We start from the raw sequence: 23,917 nt of genomic DNA on the forward strand, positions 1-23,917 counted from the left end.
TGTTTTTTTTTTTTTTCTATTTTTTATTTCTGACTTCTTGAGCTGGATGCTTACCTCCTTGATTTTCAACCTATCTTCCCACATATACATTAAAAAATTTTTTTAAGTTTTATTTATTTTTGAGAGAGAGAGAGAGACAGAATATCCCAAGCAGGCTTCACGTTGTTAGCACAGAGTCCAATGTGGGGCTCAAACCCATGATCGATGAGCTCATGACCTGAGCCAAAATCAAGAGTCAGATGTTTAACCAACTGAGCCACCCAGGTACCCCTACATTTAAAAATTATAAGTATCTCTATATTACTATAATGTAATTATATGATATTCTGTATTACTGTTGTATCCATATTCCACCAAGTTTTGATATATAATATAGTTAATATTTAGTTAAAATATATTTTCATTACGAGTTCTTCAACTCAGCTTTTTTACAAGAGTATTTCTTCATTTCTAAACATGGAGTTTGGATTTTGGGAGTTTTTTAACCCAATTTGATAATCTTTGTCTTTTAACTGAAACACTTAGGCGGTGTACATTTAATGCTGATATATTTGTGTTTAGTTCTGACATGGGGTTGGATTTGGCTTGGTGTTTTTGTTTTTTTATTTGTGTTTGTTTTTGTCTAGCCAGTTCTATGATTATTTTTCTCTATTTTCTTGCCTTTTAAAATTTGTTTTATGTAGGTTTTGTTTTTGTTTTTTGTTTTTGTTTTTGTTTTTTGAGAGAGAGCAAGTGAGGGAGGGGCAGAGAGAGAGGGAGACAGAAGATTTGAAGTGAGGATCCAAAGCAAGGCTCACACTCCCAAACCATGAGATCATGACCTGAGCTGAAGTCAGACACCTAACCAACTGAGCCACCCAGGTGCTCCTTTATGTAGCTTTTTAATTCCATATGTGCCAATGACTAACATTATCTCTCAACCCTAGACACACTTTTGTATTCTGAAACTTTGCAAACTGCATATCTCTTTTGCCATTTGGCTTCCTTTAGGTTCCACAAATAAGTGGCACTAGGAGAAGGATTGGAATGCTGGAGAAAGGGAAAAGAGACTTTTTACCCTTGCCATTTGCTTCCTGATGTTGTCAGCATTGCCTCAACAGTGGCTTGTCTTCTAGTAGTTCTGGTTGGTTTTTAGGCTCTAGCCTTTCTCTGGCGCTTTGCATGGTATCTCTTCTAAAGGCTTCAGGTGCTAATAATCTCACCCTTTCCTTTTAGTAGTTGTATCCCTTGTTGGTATTTTCAATTCTCCCAAAACCTATTTAACTAGTTCCTTATGTTAAATCCTTTTTTTAATATATATAATACAGGTTCTCTTTTCCTAAACTATACATACTTTTTTTCTTTTCTAGTTTAGTTACTTTTGTCTTTTGATGATTACCCTGTCACAATATGTACATTCAGATTAAGCCAGACTAAACTTAATCATTATCTTTTGCTGATTATAGTTTCCAAAAATGGCTCCAGCAATATTCCCAATCTCATATGCTCTTCAACCTCCCCAAACCCCATTAAGAGACCATCTATTTTCACTCTTTTTGAATCTGAACAGGAATTTATCTAATATAACATTAACTTGTATAACAAAATGCATCATATGTAACTGTAACTTTGGAGCTGAGGTCATAAAAGGCTATATGGTTTCTACTTGGCCCTCTCTCACTCTCTCTTACTAGCTCTCTCCCTCTTGAAAAGTTTACCCTTGGATTCCAGACATCATGTTCATGAGGAAGCCTAAACTAGTCCACATGGAGAAACTGAGGTCACCAACCTACAGCCAGCATCAAGTGTCCGACATGAGTAAGCAAGCTCAGGTGATTCCAAGCAAGCCCCAAACTTAATGGAGCAGAGACAAGCCATCCCTGTTGTATCCTGTCTGTCAAATTCCTGACCCACAGAATCCATGAACATGGATGGTTTATGAAAGTAAGTTTTAGGATTAAAGTTTAGTTTTTATGTTCTAATAACTAAACAACTCTAATTTCCAATTTGCCTACTATGATCATGTGTGTTATGTGCTTTAATTCTATTGTCATGTACTTAAATGTCCCTTAATTCTGCAAGACTTTATTATTTTGTTTATGTAGTCAGTATTGTAGTTACCCGTACACATATATCACCTTCTTGGCTCTATTCTTTTTTGCCTTACCATCTGGGATAAATTTCTTTCCACCTGACATGTTTTAGAATTTAATTTTGTGAGCCCCCCCCCCACCAGTGGCTTACTTGCTTGTGGTTTCTGTGTCTGAAAATACCTTTATTTTGCCCTCATTCTGCAAAGATACGTTTGCTGAATATAAAGTTCTGATTTGGCCTTTATTATCTTTCATTGGAGATATTTTTCCACTCTCTTCAAACTTCCCCTGTTGCTTTTGAGTCAGCCATCAAGCTAAATATTGAAGCTTTAAAAGAAATCTCTTGATCTGTTTTCGTTTTATGAAGTTTAATTATTATGTGTCTGGATATGAATTTTTTATTAATCTTGTTTGAGATTTATTCAGCTCTTTAAATCTAGATCTGGGTCTTTTGTTAGTTCTAAGGAAGTCTCAATACTACTTCACATACGGCCTCTTGTGCCATTCTCTTTTCTTCAGTGGCGATTGTCATCAAACACAGCAGACTTCCTGTGCCTTCTCTGTTTAAAACCTGTCTTCTGTGTTTTCCAGTTGTTTTTGTCTTGCCATGCATTATTCTGTATCATTTCTTCTGACCCATATTCTAGTTTACTTCTCTTCATCTGTTTTGTATGTTATGGCCGTCCATTTTACTTTTAATTGTGTTTGTATTTTCCAGTCCCAGAAGTTCTGTTCAGTCCTGGAAGCTCTGTTCAGTTCTTTGTTTGTTTGTTTGTTTTGTTTTTTACTGTTAGATTACCTTCTGTAGTTTTATTGTTCCCTACAGATATTTTGTAATGTCTATTATTACCCTTATAAGGGCCATTGTATGGTCTTTGCCAACTTCAATTTCTGCAGTTTTTGTGGCTTTTATTTTTGTTGTTTCTCCCAGCTGATTTTGTCGGCGGTCTTCTGTTAGACTCTCCACCCTTAACATTTTGAGATGGCTGCAAATTGGGGCTCTTTAGTCTCCTGTTTCTAATTTTTTTTTTTTTTTTTGTAATGTTTATTTTTGAGAGAGAGCATGTGCAGGGGAGGGGCAGAGAGAGAGAAAGAGGATCCGAAGCAGGCTCTGCACTGATAGCAGAGAGCCCAATGTGGGGCTCAAACTGGGGCTCTAACTCATGAACCACGAGATTATGACCTGAGCTGAAGTTGGATTCTTAACTGACTGAGCCACCCAGGCACCCCATTCTCTTACTTCTTATCAATATTTGGACTAACTCAATTGTAAGGCCTTTAAGAATAAGAATCAGATTTGATGGTTTTTTTGTTATCTTTGCATGAGTTAACACACTTGATATCACAATAGATTTTAAAGAAGTAGTTTGCAGACTTGATTGTATAAAGCAGACTTTATTGTGGTGTGTGATTAAAAGGCAGATTTCTGGGCCAACAACTTCTAGAAATTAACTCTGTAAGGTTAAGGAGGCTTAGGATTCTGCCTATTTTCAGGCATCCTATATAATTGGTTTGCTAGGGTTCTGTAACAAATACCACAGACTAAGTGGCTTTAACAACAGAAATTTATTTTCTCACTTCTGGAGGCTAAGACTGATCAGGGTGTCAGGAGAGTTGCTTTTTTCTGAGGCTTCATTGGCTTGTAGATGGTCATCTTCTCCTTGCATCTCACATTGTCTTCCTAATAAGTTTTCTCACATAAGCTTATTTTTCAAGGGAAAAAAATAATTAAAAAATATTCCTGAGATTTTGATTCAGTAGATTAGTATGGGGCTGAAGAGTTAGTATTTTTAAGGAATTCGGATTATAATCAGTCTCCTACTGTGTCATACTTGTGAAATGGGTGATTACATAGCCTTTTACCATCTTTGTAGATTAATATTTTTACAGAAGGAAGTGTGGGTTGATTTTAAGCTAGCAAAAAAGACAACATAGGGGGAAAACATGAAAATTGATAAATTTTATTTATTACCAGTAAGAGAAAATGGCATGGAGTTTTTCCATTAGGAAAGAACTTCTAGTATGTTTCATGTCTCTGGTTTCTAACTAGATAATCAGAATGTATTTGGTAAGTTGATCAAATCAGATTTCAACCAAACCTAGTGAGGCTTTTTTGGAATTGGCTAGAATTTAGGAGAACTAGAAAATCTACTATGGAAAATCGTGTAGAGGAAAATGTACCTAATTGAAGCCTAGGAAAATAAAAATTTCCTTGAGAAAGAACCATATGTTTCCAACTTATATCATTGCATGGAATGTGTTTATCTATGAGTTATTCTCACAGCCATATTGTATGGTTTCCCAGTAAATTGGTTTCATTCAGGTAAGGTCATGAAATCGTATGCAGATAATGAATTCTGGTATTCAGGTAAGTGACTTGGTAATCAAGATCAGGAAAATAGAAGTAATTTTCTTTACAAGCAAGATCTTCCTTTTAAAAATAATAAGTTATCAAGATACATAAAGGGGCTTTTCCTATTTTATTTCATGCAATATGTAGATTTTTCTCCTACCTTTTTCTTTTCCCTTCTTCGATGGGTTCTCAGCCTAGAAATTGTGGGCGGAAATGCTTTATTAAGTAAAGAACCAGTATCAAGGAACAGAGCAGTTCTTTATTTTCAGTGTGAATTGATTTTCCTTTTTGTACTTGGAACGTTGGTGGTGTGTTTAATAAATGTTAATTAAATAATGAGTATTCATATGCTTTTCAGATTTTTATTTTATTCTTGTGACTTGGTTCTTAATAAATTTTTCTCTAGGGAGCATACTTTTTTCCTTCCTGGCTAGCTTAATATCAGTTATGTGCCCTACCATATTTTAAAGTGACTTTTAGTTTAAACTGCTGATTTCTGAGATTGGAAAAAATAAATTAAGGAAATATATTTGATCATCCTGGTTTTATCATTGTTCTTTCCTTTTGGTGTCAAAGAAAAAGTTGAATGTTGACATGGGTTAACATCAGAATCAAAGAAAATCTCATTTTCTTTTTGATAGTATGTTTTTGGAAACACCTTAATTTTCTCCAAGTCTCCAGATTTTAACCCTTAGGTGCTCTACAACTGCCATTTCCCAACTTGAGGCAAGTTAAAGCTCACAGCCCCAGCATCCCCACTGTGCCTCAAGCAACTATGAGCCTAAACTCCTAAAACAATTGTAGGGTTCCCCACAGTTTCCTTAAAGCTTACACACTATTTGTCAAGGTGGGTTTTGGTCTTTTCGTAGGTTTTTTTTTAAGTCCTTTTTCCACTTTCATTTACTCTTCCAGTTTACTCTTTCATCATCTTTCTGCTTTTGAAAGAAAATACATTACAGAATATAGTCTAATTATTTGAAGTCTCTCTTCATGTGACCATCTAATTCGATATGTTCCTATGTCGCTCCCTAACTCTTCTAACAAGGCAATCTGAAATCCAAGGATGTTGACTAATTTGTTCTGATCGCAGAGCAAACTGAACCAGTTCAGCCACCGGAGCAATAGTAATCTGGTTGTCTGTTTCTAAAAGCATTGACATTTTATGTGAACAGACCATTTTTGGTTATTTCTTTCCATTCTTTATTTTTTTCTCTTCTGACCCTGCTCTGAGGATGGCTCAGCACTGTAGCAATGGATGGCAGCATAAGCACCTAACACCCCCAGAGAAAGCTCATTCTGGTTAAGGAACCTAGGAAAAGTGGACCTTGTGGCCTAAAGAATGGGTGGACAGGGTGGGCAAGGACTGCCAGGGTCAAGGGTTGGAATTAGGTTGGAATACTTTTTTCTTTCTCTTCTTTTAATGTCTTTTCCCAAGGGCAGCCCCAGTTTCACAGAACTACATGGCAGCACAGGTGGCTCCAACTGTTAAGAAGCCCTATCTTTACCTAGAAGACCAGGAAAAAGGACCATTGGTAGTTGGAGAGTGAGGGAAATTCTAGAGAGGTGAGAGAGCTGAAAACGCACCCACTAGTTCTGTGTATGAAGTGACATAAGTTCCAGGCTCACCCCTAATCTATGCGTGCACAGAACAGGCAAAACAGCAAAGGCTTTGAGAAGTAAAATAAAAATCACCAAACTATATAAGATAAACAGTTTATTTGTCTATACATGTAGTTTATTATGTATGTGTATAGTCTATAAGTAAACTATAAACCACTAAGTCCCAGACCAATCCCTGATATACACATGTATGAGACAGACCCAAACCAATATAACAATGGTTTTGCAAACAACTGATACTGGAACCCCTTCCCACAAATGGTAAGGCAGAATAGGTTCAATCTAATTAGAATGATTGTCTGCTTTTAAAAATAAAAACCCTCCAGAGGCTTGTGACTTAGTATACCAAAAATGTCTAAGATACAAACCAAAATTACATGGTAGACAAAGAACCAGAAAAAATGTGACCAACTGTCAAAAAGACAACAGACGCCAAAATGAAGATAACCAAGATGTTAAAATTATCAGACAAAGGCTTTAATGAGCTGTGCTCCATGAGATGGTGATAAACACTCTTGAAACAAATCAAGGATAGATATTCTCAACAAAGAAATAAAAACCAAGCAGAATTTTTTTAATGAAAAAAATATCTAAAATAAAAGATTCACTTGATGGGCTCAGTTCTTCAAGTTGAAGGAAAATGATACCACAGGAAAACAAGCAACAAGAATGGGAAATACCTAGGAAATTCTCTTTTCTCAAATTCTTGAATGTAACTATTGAGAACAAAAATTATAATTTGTTGGGATTCTCATTGTTATGTAGATATAATGTACAAGGCAACTTAGAGGAAAGAGTAAAGGGACCTTTGTGGTTACAAGTCTACATTTTCCTTGAAGTAGCAAAATTATTAACCTTAAATGGATTGAGAAAAGTTACATATGTATGTTGTGATTTCTAGAACAACCATTATGATAATACAAGTATAGCCAAAAAGTCAATAAATAAATAAAAATGGAATACTAAGAAGCATTCATATCAAAAAGAGGTCAGGATGATGTTGGGGGAACAGGAAGACCGGTGAAAAAATGTTAGACATAAATCCAACCATATCAAAAACCATACTAAATGTAAATAGACATTTCAACGTCAGAAATTTTCAGACTAGATTTTGGAATATTTTTTTTTAATGTTTATTTTTGAGAGAGAGAGAGACAGAGCATGAGCAAGGGAGGGGCAGACAGAGAGGGAGACACAGAATCCAAAGCAGGCTCCAGGCTCTGCTGTCAGCACAGAGCCCAATGTGGGCCTTGAACTTAAGAGCGGCGAGATCATGACCTGAGCCGAAGTCGGATGCTTAACCAACTGAGCCACACAGGCGCCCCCAGAATGGATTTTTTAAAAAGCAAAAACTTAAATATATGTTGCCTACAAGAAACCTAGCTTAGATAGAATGACACAGATGAGTAAAAGGACTGAAATACTATGCAAACGCTTTTTTTAAGTTGGAGTGGTTTTATTAATATCAGACAAAGTGCATTCCAGGACAAGGAAAATTCCATAATGATAAAGGGATTAATCCCCAAAACGACAACAATCCTAAAAGCATATGTCGGGGCGCCTGGGTGGCCCAGTCGGTTAAGTGTCCGACTTCAGCTCAGGTCATGATCTCGCGGTTTGTGAGTTCGAGCCCCGCATCAGGCTCTGTGCTGATGCCTCGGGGCCTGGAGCCTGCTTTGGATTCTGTGTCTCCCTCTCTCTCTCTCTCTGCCCCTCCCCTGCTCATGCTCTGTCTGTCTCTGTCTCTAAAAAATAAATGTTAAAAAAAAATTAAAAAAAAAAAAAAACATGTACCTTGTAGTGAATTGACCTACAAGATTCCCATTTACTGGTATTCATGTATTGTGTAAACCCCATATCTTAAGGTTAGTTTGGAGACCTGTAACTTGATTTCTAACCAATAGAATATGGCAAAAGTGGGGGATTCAATACCATGGTTATGTTACATTGTATAATAGATGTCATTCCCATAATTTTATTACATTATATAAGACTCCATCTTCCTAGAAGATTTGCTCTCTATCCCCATCCCCCACCTCCCTGCTCGTGGCTATCTTTGAAGAATCCAGCTGACATGAATCCCAGAGCTACAAGGAAATGAATTCTCCAAACAACCTGACTGACTTTGGAAGTGGATCCTTATTCAGTCAAGTCTCAGATGACAATCCAGCTCTGGCCAACACCTTTATTAAAAATGCAGAAGACCCAACTAAGACAGGCCCAGCCCAGACTCCCAACACACAGAAAGGAAAAGATAGAGTGAGGAGAGAGAGAAAGAGAGAGCATATCAGTATCTATATATAAATATCTATCACTGAAGATGCAGAATTACTGAGGTTTTTAAAAAAGGCTTCAGAAATAAACAGGTTTGGATTCCAACTTCATTTACTCGTGTTTTTGACTTTAACTAGCCTTGTGTGAAAACTGCTTAAGTGGTGATTTTCTTCATCATAAAACAAGGATAATAATCATTCCTCATAAGATTGCTGGGAGAAATAAAATGAGACAATTTGGGGCACCTGGGTGGCTCAGTTTGTTAAGCATCTGGCTCTTGATTTCAACTCAGGTCACAATCTCAGTCATAGGATTGAGCCCTGCATCAGGCTGGGCTATGGAACCTATGCTGGGCCTGGAACCTGCTTAAGATTCTCTCTCCCTTTCCCTCTACCACCTCATTCCCCTGCTCATGCTCTCTCTCACTCTCTAAAAACAAAACAAAACAAAACAGGAAACATACAGCCAATATTGTACTTATTAGTGAAAGATAAAATGTTTTTTCTTTTAAAACAGGAAGCAAGGTAAGGATGTCCACTCTCACCATTTCTATCTGTCATTGTTCTGGACCTCCCAGCCAGTGCAATAATACAAGGAAAATAAATAAAACATATCCAAATCAGAAAGTGTGAACTAAAACTATCTGTATCCACAGATAGAATGATTTCTACATAGAAAATTACAAGAAATCTTTAAAAAAAAAAAACTCTTAGAAATATATACATGAGTTTAGCAAATAGAATCTTGGAATTACAAGATCAATATACAAAAATCGTATTTCTGTCTATTACTAATGAAAAATTGGAATCCAAAATGTTAAAAATAGCATCATTCACCATAGCACCAAAAGTTAAATAGGTATTAATCTAACAAAATATGTGCAGCATCTGTGTGCTGAAAACTACAAAGAACAGTAAAAGAAATAAAAGATAACCTAAGTAACTGGAGGGATATATTTATTCCTCAATTGAAAGATAATATTGTCAAGATGTCAGTTCTCTCAGAACTCATCTAAAGCGTCAACAAAATCCACATCAGAACTCTAGAGGATTTTTCTGTAAATAATGTGCTGATTCTAAAATTTATACTGAAAGGCAGTGAAACTAGATTGGTCCAAACGATTTTGAAAAAGCAGAATTGGATTCATACCTTCTGATTTCAAGAATTACGGTAAGTCTACGGTAATCAAGATAGCATGGTATTGGCAAAAGGGTAGGAATATACCTCAGTGGAAATTGGCCCACAAAAATATGGTCAATTGATTTTTTTTCTTTTTACAAAGGTGCAAAGGCTATTTGATTAAGAAAAGATTACCTTTTTTTAACTAGTGATGCTAGAACAATTACATACATAAATGCAAATAAAATTAATTTCGCCCTTAAAAATGAATTTCAAATGAGTCATAGATCTAATGTAAAACATAAAACCTAGGACACTTCTTGAAGAAAATATAGGAAGAAAAATCTTTGTGATCTTAGGTTAGGCAAAGAGGTTAGGCAAAATGAATATTTATATAGTTTAATAAGTAATTGCCAAAAAGTGGAAACAATCCTAATACATTTTATTTTTTCTAAGTTTGTTTGTTTGTTTGTTTGTTTGTTTTGAGCAGGGGGAGGGGCAGAGAGAGAGGGAGAGACAGAGAATCCCAAGCAGACCCTGCTATGTCAGCACAGAGTCCTATGTGCTGCTCAAACTCATGAACCATGAGATCATGACCTGAGCTGAAGTCAGACATTTAACCAACCCTGGGGATGGGGGTTAGGCACCTCAATCCTAATATATTTAAATTGTTGGGTGGATAAACAGACTAGTTCTTCCATACAGTGAAATACTACTCAGCAATAAAAAAAAGAATAAGCTAGTAATACACACACTTGTGCAAATCTAGACATTATGATGAGTGAGAGTAATGAGCCTCAAAAGTTTCCATTTTGTGATTCCATTTACATGACCTTTTGGAGAATGGAAAACAGATCAGTAGTTGCCAGGGATTGTGGGTGAAAAGAAGGAAGGGATAACAAAGAAAATTAGGGCATTTCTTTGAGGTGACAGAACTTTCTGTATTTTTATTCTAGTGGTGGTTGTCAAAACTCATAGGACCATACACCAAAAAGTGAATTTTATTGCATGTAAATTAAATTTTTAAAAAAGAAAGATGTACAGCCCCTGTACATAAGACACTTCACTCTCGGATTTATTTACTTAATTCACAGTTTCTGCCATACTAAAACCTCCAACAGGGCCATACTTGATTCTTAACACCAAGAATTTCTAGCCCAAGGATTTGAGCTATCCTTTTCTTAACAGGTCCGAGATCTGTGTGGGAGTGCTTGAGCTAACTCAATTATTAGAGAATATGTGAAAAGAGTGGTTCAGCCAGATACAGCTGACCACCAGCATCAGATGTGTGAATGATGCCAACTTGAAACATACAGCCCCAGGCAGGCCACCAGCTAATTACCATTGTGTAAGTGACAGCAAGTGAGACTAGCGAAGAACTGCCCAGCTGAATCCAATCCAAATTGCCAAAGCACAGAATTGTGAATAAAATGGTTACTGACTTAACTACCATATTTTAGGGTAGTTTGTTACACAGTATTAGATAACTGACATGAAGCAATTATGTCACAATCCCCGCCACCCTAAACATTTTTTTTCAGTTTTAGAGATCATACAGGAAATCCTTTGGTCTCTGGAAAAAAAAAAATCATATTAATAGTTAATTGTTAAAATCTCTACAAATGGTGTTTTCCTGCATTAAGGGTAATAAATTATTCTAGCCATATCTATAGTAATATGTTCTTCCTTTGTAGTTCTATTTTAAGACATATGTTCAGAAATTAATATACAGAGGAGGTCAAAGATGAGAGTAAGAGAGCTGAAGGAACCAATAACCTATAGAGGACAGAGACTAAGGCGGGCCAGGGGGATGGGAGGGGGGCATGGTGGCTGCTTTTAAATATTTGATGGACTTTTTAAAACCCTGAGTTGATTCAAAGCCAGAAATTGGATTAATATGTAGAAGTTAAAGGAAGAAATGTTTCTGATTCAATATCAAGGAAGAATTCTCTAACATGAGAGTTGATCAAAAGTGAAGTGTACTGCCTCAAAAATCAGATGACCATCATGAGGAATTTTCAAACAAGCTGAATGGTCGCATCTTAGAAATATTTTCTGTACTGGGTATGCAGGTTATTTCTATACAGAGTGAGACACTGTACTAGATAATTTTCCTAAATTTCCTTCAGGTTCTGTGTTTCTTTAATTATTTGGCATCACAGGAATCATCACTATGTTTGCAACCTTGGACTTTTAAACCTACTGGCTTTTGAAATTTAACCAGACTTTCCGGATATGCCCCGATGCAGGCAGCCAAACAAAGTTGTTTTTCCTCATAATCTGTAGGAATGGGGACTTCCTTTGATAACTGAATCCAAACAAGCTGGAGATATTTTCTCTCTCCTGCCCACAGCTTTTGTCAAATGACCATGTGTACCAGGAATTGTTTCAAAGGACAGAGAGAAAGGTTCACCTTCAGCCCCCTCCTGCCCTGCTAAATCTGGACTGCAAACAGGGCCAGTTTCATGGTCATGAGAACTATGCAATTGCATAGGGTCCCATTCTTGGTTTAATGATCTGTTATCACTGCTTTGAAATTTTTAATAGTTTATGAACAAGGGGACCCACAAATTTTGTAGCCAGTCCTGTCTATAATTTTTATCTATAGTTCCTCACCACCCACTCCCTCTTTGTTATTTTAGACTGACTCCTGTCTTTATGGTGGAATAAGCCTCTCTCTCAAGTCCTCTACTGCCTAATGGCCAATTCCCTTAGCCTCTCCTTAATCATCATACATTTTAATCTGACTAGAGTATCTGATATTGTTGACAGATCATACTTTTAAATTCTCTGTTTGGTTTCCATGACTCTATGGAAACCATAGAGCATGGTTTTCTTATCTCTGAACTTGTTTGATAAAACCAAGTAGAATAATGGATGAAATTAGTAGTCACAATACATGCCTTTGGGCTTTTCTCTCTCTAGAATGGGCCAATACTCTATCCACTAAGATATATTGGTACTCCCTTTTTTCCCACAGGGTTAGTGACAAAATGGCATCCAAATCGATAAATTTAAAGGCTGAACTACATTCCTACCTGGCTGGTATTACAAATCATATACGGTGGGTGAGAGTGGGGGCAGGGGGTTATTGTTTTGTTTTGCTTTCCTTGACACAGCAATGAAGTGAAGAACATACCAAGGCGTTCATCAGTTGAATATATAAATGGTCGTAAATTTCCTCGAGTCTCCTTCATGAAATAATCAATGACGCTGAACAGGTTTGGGAGTGTTACCTGTTTAAAGAAAGTGAGAGTAGGCTCAGTGTCATCTGTGTAAAGATAGAGTAAGAGAAAGCTCACGTGAAATTTAATGAAGACGACTGTGAATTTCCTGATCTCTAGAAAAACACATCAATACCTCACTTCAATGAGGTATTGAATGAATGGCCAAGGTTTACCTACCCATGCATTGTATTTCTCTTTTATAATATCTAATTCCCTGTTGAGAAATTTCCCTTTTCCCATTTGGATACATTTTGGTGGACAATAATTTGGTATGCTGCTTTTCCCCAGTTACCAGATAAGAATGTGACTCAGGCTAGGCCAGAAATTTGAACTTGAGTAGAGGAACAAGAAAGGATAGTAGATTCCTAATTAGATGGTTCTTACTACAGTTGACCCTTGAACAACAGGGGGTTAGGAATGCCAACCCCATGCACTCAAAATTCCATGTTATAATTTTTGATTCCTCCCAGAATTAAACACTAATACCCTACTGTTGACCAGAAGCCTTACCAAAAACATAGTTGATTAACACATACTTAGTATATTATATGTATTATATACTGTATTCTTCCAGTAAAGTAAGCCAGAGAAAAGAAAATGTTATTAAGAAAATCACAAGAAAAATACATCTACAGTACTACTCTTTATTTAAAAAAAAAAAAAAAAATCCACATGTAGGTGGACCCAGGCGCTTCAAACCCATGTTGTTCAAGGGTCAACCATACAAGTAACTGCTTCCTAGTCCCTGAAGGTCTTCCAGCTTTCCAGTCATTTTATATGCTTCCTATGTTCTTAAATAAATCCTTTTTTGCTTAAGTTAGTTATTTGGTTTCTTCCATTTGAAAACAACAGTTAAAGCTGGAAAATTTAGCACTTTAATATCTCACTGGAACAGGATCATTTACTTGACTAAGAGTAGCTGAAAAGTGTTGCCACCCCCAAGCTAATATTTTTACTTTTTTTCCTATAATTTATTTATTTTTTATAATTTACATCCAAGTTAGTTAGCACATGGTGCAACAATGATTTCAGGAGCAGATTCCTTAAGCCCCTTTCCCACTTAGCCCATCGTCCCTCCCACAACCCCTCCAGTAACCCTCTGTTTGTTCTCCATATTTATGAGTCTCTTATGTTTTGTCCCCCTTCCCTGTTTTTATATTATTTTTGCTTTCCTTCCCTTATGTTCATCTGTTTTGTCTCCTAAAGTCCTCATATGAGTGAAGTCATATGATATTTGTCTTTCTTTGACTAATTTCGCTTAGCATAATACCCTCCAGTTCCATCCATGTAGTTGCAAATGGCAAGATTTCATTCTTTTTGATTGCCAAGTAATACTCCAGTGTGTGTGTGTGTGTGTGTGTGTGTACACACACACACACACACACACACACCACATCTTCTTTATCCATTCATCCATTGACAGTCAGGCTCTTTCCATATTTTTGCTATTATTGATAGTGCTGCTATAAACACTGGGGTGCATGTGCCCCTTTGAAACATCACACCTGTATCCCTTGAATAAATACCTAGTAGTGCAATTGCTGGGTTGTAGGATAGTTCTATTTTTAATTTTTTAAGGCACCTCCATACTGTTTTCCAGAGTGGCTACACATTTTGCATTTCCACCAACAGTGCAAAAGAGATCTCTTTCTCAGCATCCTCATCAACATCTGTTGTTGCCTGAGTTGTTAATGTTAGCCATTCTGACAGGTGTGAGGTGATATCTCAATGTGGTTTTGATTCGTATTTCCCAGATGATGAGTGATGTTGACAAGCTAATATTTTTATAAAAGTAAAATCAGGTTAAGCCTGAATATCCCTGGTAACCTTGAAAAAGAAAAAGAATTCATAGAATGACAATCTGGTTGAGGGGTAGTGTTAGGGAGTGTGGAAAGTGAAAGAACAATCCAGGGGATTGTTCAGGCTAATTATGGATAAACGAGCCCCAGTTCACCAGTCACAGAGGTACATTCTTATTCCTGATTGCTTCCAGTCAGTTGGTATTTGGGTTATCCCTGAGCAATCTAGTTATTTGTTTCCTTCATTAGAATTTTTTGAAAAAGCCCTGGCAGTCATGGATGTGAGAACTGAGAAGATTTGAGAGACGTTTATGGCAAAGATGTAAGTGGGATGTACAAATCGGCAGCTTCTCTCCTTTTGGCAAAGGTCACCACTGCATTCAAAGAATTATGGTCTAAACATTAATAATTCAACCATACAGGGGCGCCTGGGTGGCTCAGTCACTTAAGCGTCCGACTTCGGCCCAGGTCAGGATCCCATGGCTCCTGCGCTCGAGCCACGCATCAGTTTCTCTGCTGTCAGTGCACAGCCAGCTTTGGATCCTCTGTCCCCCTCTCTCTGCCCCTCCCCTGCTCATGCTCCCTCTCTTTCAAAAATAAACATTAATAAAAAATTCAACCATACTGTCCCTTTCTCTATTTGATTAACACAGTGGGCCTAGAGAGGCAGAGGCATTAAGAAGAACTTAATTTTAGAGAAGTTAAAATAAGTATCTTCAAGACTCATCAGTTCCATTTATGTCATATCACTTTTCTGGTCCAATCTTCCCTGCCACTGCAGCCTAAGATCACACAACTATATTCCCTTTTCTGGCATCCGGGACCATAACCACATTACTACATTTTCATTGGTTGAGATGAATGTAAATGCCAGTTTTCTAACATCTATAACAGGCATTACCTCGAGGTAATGGTGAAGATGAAATTAAATGGTATCGGGGTGGGGTGGAGGGCGCCTGGATGGCTCAGTCTGTTAAGTGTCCAACTTCAGCTCAGTTCATTATCTCATGGCTCGTGGGTTCCAGCCCCATGTCAGGCTCTGTGCTGATAGCTCAGAGCCTGGACCCTGCTTCGGACTCTGTGTCTCCCTCTCTCTCTGTCCCTCCCCTGCTTTGACTCAGTCTCTCCCTCTCTCACAAAAATAAATAAACATTAAAATTAATTAATTAAATGGTATCGGTAAAGTACTTAGCTCTCTAATACAGTGACTTTGTGATTCTGATATTATATCAGTAGCCCCATGGTAAGTTGGTTGGGATAACAGAGGGGCTGCAGATCAAGAGCAAACCATTTCTTCATGATTATGTTGCTATTATGACAGGCATTTCTGAACTTCTGCATGATGGGTATAAGAGGACTAGGCACGCACAGAATTTTTCCCTTTAGAAATAAGTGCATTGAAATACATATAGTTGGAGGATGTACAACAGATGTTTAACAAAAAAAATATTCTCTCCCTGAAGCAACTCTATTGATAAAGAGTGCAGAGAAACAAAAGTAGAAAGAATTCTTAGCAGATTATCTTCTACTGTGCCACATCCCCCTGTGCTTATACCTCACTTCTTACCCTGACATCTGCCACGTTCAGGCCTCCTTAACATGGCTGTTTTTCACCAGCACTTTGTTCCTAGGCAAGGGGTCTACTTTTCTACCTTTCTTTGAATTCTATAAGGTAGATTTAGGGAAAAGCAGAAGAAAATTCATCAAAAACAAGGAAATAGCTACTTACAGGTTTTTCCAGTTCAATGGTGTAGTTTTTTCCTACACTCATCACTTTGTAGTGCTTGATTCTTGGCATGCTAAAATGAAAAAAAAAAAAAATGTTACTCTCCATTTGAGTATATTACTGGATCAAATCAAACTAAAGTGAGTATAAAATATCACCTGTACAGTAAAACCTATGTATCCATTCCCATAGTTAGGGGGAAAAAAAGGGGGTTTTATTTTATTATTTACCTGGTTCTGTATGTCTCTTTTGGGGGGTTATACGCTAGGGATATAGGAAACCTGAGTCATTGAGTGGGTGAATGAATAACTAAAAAAAAAAAAAAAAAAAAAAAAAGGAATCAAGAACAGAAAATCTTTCAGGCTCTAGCATTTTTTAATACTAGTAATTTACAAAGCAGGCAACATTATAAGATCCTATGTAGGCACATACAAATCAAATATATATCCTCTATAATAAAAGGGAAGTAGAAAAAATTGCTGAAAGCAAATTACTTTCTACTCCACCTTATCGCTATCCTATCAGAAATCCTTGAATGACTGTTCTTCCTGCTAGCTCATATACCACTCTGGATATCCACTAACTTCAGGACTGACTTAGAGACAGGGAAAATGCTCAGTATTAGGTACTATACGAATGTAGGAGACAATGTAAGTACAGCAGAGGAATCGTAATGTCTTCCTCTTCTGTGGTCACATAGCACTCTAAATTATTACCACCCAAACACATGGTATTTTACTGACTAGAATTGCTTAAGAACAAGAAGCACAGAATAGAAATTCACCTTTGTCTTCCAGCATTAGGCACACGATAAATATTTATGAAACTGAAGTTTTAAAATATTGCAAGCTCATCTTAAAGTGCTATTTGATAGAATTAATTTATATTGAGAGAAGCCAGTAGGTTTGCCTTGAATTCCCTTGATTCATATGACAACAGTGTCACAACCAGGACTTCTTCTAATGTTGAAAAGTTAAAAGCATTTATTACACTGCCATTTGCTTGAAAGAGAAACTAATTCAACATCACACAGAAGTAGTCTAAAAGCTGTCTATCAGGTTAAGTTTGTTAGCAGGGCCTCCCTCCTTCTTCTTTTTTTTTTTTAATTTTTTTAAGTTTATTCATTTATTTTAAGAGAGAGCACAAGCAGGGTAGGGGCAGAGAGAGGGGAGAGAGAGAATGCTAAGCAGGCTCCATGCTATTAGCATGGAGCCTGATGTGGGGCTTGAACTCACGAACCGTGAGATCAGGACCCCAGTGGAAATCAAGAGTCAGACACCCAACTGGGCCACCCGGGACCCCCTCCCCACTTCTTCCTAATCAACCCTCTCTCCATTTCCAGGTCACATGTCTCTAGGACTGAAGCACACTTCTTTTTAAGGGACTTTTTCCTCATCTACTACTATATCCAAATATTCATTCTCTCAATTGAATATCACATTGGAAAATAGCTAATACTTTTATTCCAGTGGCTTATTGTAGAGCTCTACTTTTAAACCATTGCATAAAGCCTAACAAACCCTCTCCCCTTTGAAAAAAATTAAAATTAAAAAGTATTCTTTATTGCTGAACTTTCAGGAATCAGTAACAGACTGGTGAAGGAAACATTTTTGGACAGAGGTACCTTCTTTTGGGGTGGTTGATTCTAGCTTTATTTTTATCTCTACATGAAGAGATCTTTATAATCATATAGTTACTTTTGAAAACTCTCACCCATTCCAATGAGAATTCCTGTATTCCTAAAAATGAGTGATTATTATTCCTTGGAAGACTGATAGAAAACTTGAAGGGCATGATCTTTATAACAAGAAAGGTTAGGTTCACATTGTGATTCTATTGTGTAAGCGCTCACCCTTCATGTTTTCATCTATAAAACGGACATGGAAATGCCACTCCTTACAGGGCTATTGTAAGTTATTGTCTGAGAAGTCCTTAGTACAACATCTGGCACATTTAGACATATAGTAAATCATAACTATTTTTGATGCTTTTTAAATTTATCATTTTAACTTAGTTGTTTCTGCAAGGCTCAACTGCTTCATTCGTAAAACATGAAAAAAGAAAAAAACTGTTCGTTTTTATTGTTCCTGAAGGAAATGCTTGTCAAGCACCCAACACAGCACCCACAAATTGGGACAATGATTGTTGTTATTAATAATAGCCACTATATCATCATCATCATCATTAATGACAAAACTGTGGGAGGAAAGGTAGCAAAGATGAGCAGGGTCTCTTGGAGCTTTTGACTAGAAGGACTAAATTCTGAAGCAGAAAGGTAGGAAAAAAAAATTCCATTGAAGTCATTTAGGGTTTGAGTCTCATTTTAGACTTTTGTTTTTCTTTCATACTTTGTTTTGTTTCTCCAAAAAAATCAAGACCGAGGAAAAAACAAGATTGATAAAATGTGCTATATTGAGGTTTCCTGACAATGACCTCAAAAAAGAAGGAACCTGTCTTTTAACAAGTGTGTGGCTTAAATGTGGTATAAGTACTTGTTTTTTACTTCTGACCCCAATTTTTTACAGGAGTTAATTTGGGGTCAATATTTTCTGTTTCCTTGGCTAATGGATCTCCAAAGTGTGTATACTACTAGCTTGCCATGTAGTCATAGCAATTTTAAGAAAACAAAGCCAAACCACTAAGTTTGTCGTAAGAACAGCTCTACGTCTTATGAATTCACACACCACTGGGCTGGCTAAAGGTGGATGGTATTTTGTATCAAGAGAGGAGTCACCTGATACTTTGACACTGAATGACTTTTGCTTCTTCCGGAGAAGAATCAATCTACCCTCCCACAACTGGTTTGTTAACAGATGGAGATAATTTTACTTTAAAGTACTGCTTTGTAAACTAGCCTGTCCTTTTCAGCCAGTGTTTTGCCAGATACACTCACTTAAACTTGCATACCTGCATATTTCTCCTATAACCTATAAGACAATAAATTGGTTTTGTGGGTTGTTTCTCACCTATGTTCAGGTGCTTCCTAATCATCTAAATTTTTGCATTAAGCTTTACATTAAACCTTTACATTAAGCTCTACAGTCTAACAAGCTAACATTCTACTATTCTCTACAAGTGCTATCCTTTGTTAAACAGAAGATAGAATCAGGCACTCTGAAAGTTCTATTTTGAGGCGTTAGGCAATGCACAGAACAGTCGCTAACATCATAGATACTTCTGACTCATAAGGAAAACTGGTACAACAACAGTTCAAATTTTTCTTATCCATTTCCAACCACAAACTATTTCCCTGAGCCTAAGTGAGCATATAGTGACTCTAGCATTAGAATGCTCTACTTTGACCATTCCCCTCACTCATTCTAAATATGAACTTTGGGGGGAGGAGGAGGAAATGTTATGTTTTTAGGACCATCAGCTGTACAAAGGCATGGATTTCTATATGAATTCAAACTGGAAATAAGTTTACTAAAATTAGAATTATGTAAGTTTGATATGAACTCCTTTGCCAGACAGGAGTTTAAATACAGACAAATAATAAGTAAAAACTATGGCATGAAGTTCATATCCTAAGTATAGAAACATATTGCATTTGGTCACAAACCACACCTACAGCAGAAAACACTATTATATCTTGGGAGGCCTGGGTGGCTCAGTCGGTTAAGTGTCCAGCTCTTGATTTTGGCTCAGGTCATGATCTCACAGTTCATGGGGTCAAGCCCTGTGTTGGGCTCTCTGCCCCGACCTCAAAGCTTGCTTGAGATTCTCTCTCTTCTCTCTCTCTGCCCCTCCACTGCTTGTGCTCTGTCTCTCTTAAAATAAATAAATAAACTTTAGGGGTACCTGGATGGCCAGACTTGATCTTGGCTCAGGTCATGATCCCACAGTTTGTGGGTTCAAGCTCCGTGTCAGGCTCTGCACTGATAGCTCAGAGCCTGCTTAGGATTCTCTCTCCCTTTCTCTCTGCTCCTCCCCCACTCATTCTCTCTCTCTCTCTCAAAATAAATAAACATTTTTTTAAAAGCTTTACAAAAACAGACACATAGACCAATGGAATAGAATACAGAACCCAGAACTGGACCCACAAATATATGGACAACTAATCTCCAACAAAATAGGAAAGAGTATCCAATGAAAAAAAGATAGTCTCTTTAGCAAATGATGCTGGGAAAACTGGACAGCAACATGCAGAAGAATGAACCTGGGCCACTTTCTTATACCATACACCAAAAATAAATTCAAAATGGATGAAAGAATTAAATGTGAGACAGGAAACCATCAAAATCCTAGAAGAGAAAACAGGCAACAACCTCAGCTGCAGCAACTTCTTACTTGACATGTCTCCAAAGGCAAGGGAAATAAAAGCAAAAATGAACTATTAGGACTTCATCAAGATAAAAAGCTTTTGCACTGCAAAGGAAACAATCAACAAAACTAACAGACAACCAACAGAATGGGAGAAGATATTTGCAAATGATAAAGGGCTAGTATCTAAAATCTATAAAGAACTTATCAAACTCAACACCCAAAAAACAAATAATCCAGTGAAGAAATGACAGAAGATATGAAGAGACACTTTTCCAAAGAAGACATCCAAATGGCCTACAGACATATGAAAAATACTCAACATCACTCATCACCAGAGAAATACAAATCAAAACTACACTGAGATACCACCTCACACCAGTCAGAGTTGTTAACATTAACAGCGCAGGAAACAACAGATGTTGGCGAGGATGTGGAGAAAGGGGAACCCTCTTGCATTGTTGGTGGGAATGCAAGCTGGTACAGCCACTCTGGAAAACAGTGTGTGGAGTTTCCTCAGAAAATTAAAGGTTGAATTACCCTACAACCCAGAAATAGCATTACTAGGCATTTATCCAAATGATACAGGAGTGCTGATTCAGAGGGGCACATGTACCCCAATGTTATATAGCAGCACTATCAACAATAGCCAAATTATGGAAAGAGCCCAAATGTCCATCAACTGATGAATGGATAAAAAAGATGTGGTATATATATATCTATATATCTATATCTATATCTATATCTATATATCTATATATATATATCTATATATATATCTATATATATATATAATGGAATACTATTTGACAATGAAAAATAATGAAATCATGCCATTTGCAACAACGTGGATGGAATTGGAGGATATTATGCTAAGTGAAATAAGTCGGAGAAAGATAGGTATCATATGTTTTCACTCATATGTGGAAGTTGAGAAATTTAACAGAAGACCATTGGGGAAGGGAAAGAAAAAAATATATATAGTTACAAACAGAGAGGGAGGCAAACCATAAAAGACTTTTAAATACAGAGAACAAACTGAGGGTGGAAGGGAGTGGGAGGGGGGCAGGGAAAATGTGTGATGGGCATTGAGGAGGGTATTAATTAGGATAAGCACTGGGTGTTGTATGTAAACGATGAATCATGGGAATCTACTACTCCCGAAGCCAACAGCACACCGTATACACTGTATGTTAGCTAACTTGACAATAAATTATATTTAAAAAATAATAATAAATAAATAAAAACAAAAGAAACAAAAAATTAAAAAGCTTTAAAAAATAAACTTAGAAAGAAAAAAAGAAAACACTTATTTCTGATAGCTCACATGTATGGAAAATGCAATGCAAAAGTTGGGGTAATCTAGACCACCTTAAAGAGACCAGGCTGCTATTGTGCAGGAAACATACAGTCTTTAGAGTCATTAGGTCTCCAGACTTTGTTCATTTTATACAGAATAATAACACAGCGTTCACATACTGATGGATCAAACACTCAATCCAACCAAGAATAAAATGAAGGAAGAAAAGCTAATCACTCTCTTGTGTGATTTAGCTTTCAAGCAATTAGATTAAATTTCTTTTTTTAGAAAATCTGAGAAATAGATTTTAATTCAGTTTTATATGCTCTTCATTTTTAAAGCGAAAGTAAATTAGTTAAAAGCATTCTGTACTCTATGTGATATTCAATTGCCCAAACTGTGAAAAAGGACAAGTTTCTTGACCAAGATTTACTCAACAGAAAAATTCACTTTTCTCCCAGGAACGCTTCTAAGTCCCCCTATATTTAATGTCAGTCAATTTTTATTTCTTCTGGATTTGTTTCAAAATAATCAATTAAATTATAAATCAAATAAATTAAAATTGACTAATCTGTGATATTCTACCATATTAGTTGAAAATACATCAACCCCGGGCACCTGGGTGGCTCAGTCACTTAAGCCTCTGACTCTTGATCTCAGCTCAGGTCATGATCTCAAGGTTCTTGAGTTCGAGCCCCACATCAGGCTCTGTGTTGATGGTGCAGAGCCTGCTTAGGGTCTTCTCTATCCCTTTCTCTGACCCTCCCCTGCTTGTGCTCTCTCTCTAAATGAAATATAAATAAACTAAAAAAAAAAAAAAATTAAAGAAAATACATCAACCCCAAGTGTCAGGCATTATAATAAAAAATAATGAAACCACAAGAGCATTAAGTTAACATAGATATTCATTGTGGAAAATGACACACACACGGAGTCTCTTCACACACAGAACCAGGATCTGATCTGCCGTCTATCATTCTTGCCATCTATTCGGTGCTCATGGCTGAAGTATAAAGACAAGTCCCTGTTTACATGGACTAATTGGTAAGTGATGAAGCTGATTGGGCCATGGCTCACTGTAATTATTTTCTCTTTACTGCCTTTATTCACAGTGTCTTCATATTTAATATTTACAGTGGGCTGGTAGATAATGTTACAGCCAAAATAATTGATGGAATATTATCCCCACAAAGAATAATACATTCAAGAATCAAAGTTCTGTTTATATTTTTATATGAAAGATAATTACTTATTGAACATTTTCATTTAGGATAAAAATCTGTATTTTAATTTCACTATCATTTGTTAAAGTGTTAACTAACCTAGAGTACCTATTGAAATGTGAGATTTCATGAACCCTGAGAGCTGGAGTGGACCTTCGAAGATCCAACCACCTTAGCTACATGGAAAAATCAACTTCTGTATGTGTTACTGATTTCATCAAAGGTAAGCCACTTTACCAGAAAGAAATTATTCACCTTTCCAACAGACTCCTAAGCAGTCCTTTTTATAGATGTCAGATTATGTCGCGTCTTCATTCATCACGGTCTAGTGACCTCTCATGTCATTCAGAGTATATAACCCTTGTCCCTACAATGACCTGTAGGGTTTAGAGTAATTGGTCCCCACCCCCACCTCTGGAATCTCATCTACCACTGTTTTCTTGTTGGCATCACCAAGCAGCCTCTTTCTGTTTTTGAACAAACCCAGACTTCTGCCTCTGGGCACATGCACTTGCTACCGGGAATGCTCTTGTCCCAGACCTGGGCAAGGTTTGTTCCCTCACTTCCTTCAGGCCCCTGCTTAATTAATGTCAGTTAATAAAGTAGGCCTTCTCTGACCACTCTGTATTAAAACAACAATAGCAATAAGTAAACGTTTCTCTATATATCGTCTCTGACAGTTCCCATCTCCCTCATCCTCTTTTATTTTACTTCTATAGACCTTATTACCATATATATGACTTTTTAGTTATGCTATTTATTTATAGTCCATGTTTCCTTACAAGAATGTAAACTCCTTAAACCAGGGAGGATGTTTTGTTCACTACTCCATCCTTAGTACCTAACATATTACTTGGCCATCTAGTAGTTGTTCAATAAATATTTGTTGAAATGAATGAACAATAGAACTATACTCAAGATCAAAGTAATTTGTCCATTCT

At 36.8% G+C, this 23,917-nt stretch overlaps 1 protein-coding gene across 15 annotated transcripts in view; it reads right to left on the bottom strand.

Moving 5' to 3' along the window:
* Nucleotides 1-23,917, bottom strand: part of STAP1 (signal transducing adaptor family member 1) — a 65,992-nt gene that overhangs the window by 8,936 nt on the left and 33,139 nt on the right. For 12 of the 15 annotated variants that reach the window (XM_042984431.1, XM_007086901.3, XM_042984440.1 and 9 more), the window contains 3 exons: nt 16,194-16,263; nt 12,578-12,674; nt 10,422-11,011 (listed from right to left, as the gene is read on the bottom strand). In XM_042984431.1, the coding sequence (XP_042840365.1) occupies nt 10,989-11,011; nt 12,578-12,674; nt 16,194-16,263 (190 nt within the window). In that variant the 3' untranslated portion in view covers nt 10,422-10,988. Of the gene's footprint in view, nt 1-3,498; nt 3,776-4,585; nt 4,620-10,421; nt 11,012-12,577; nt 12,675-16,193; nt 16,264-23,917 lie in introns of those variants that run through there. The other 3 variants (XM_042984443.1, XM_042984442.1, XM_042984441.1) reach the window with 2 other exon arrangements.

Source organism: Panthera tigris, chromosome B1 (genome assembly GCF_018350195.1).
Source record: "Panthera tigris isolate Pti1 chromosome B1, P.tigris_Pti1_mat1.1, whole genome shotgun sequence".
Taxonomy (NCBI): Eukaryota; Metazoa; Chordata; class Mammalia; order Carnivora; family Felidae; genus Panthera; species Panthera tigris.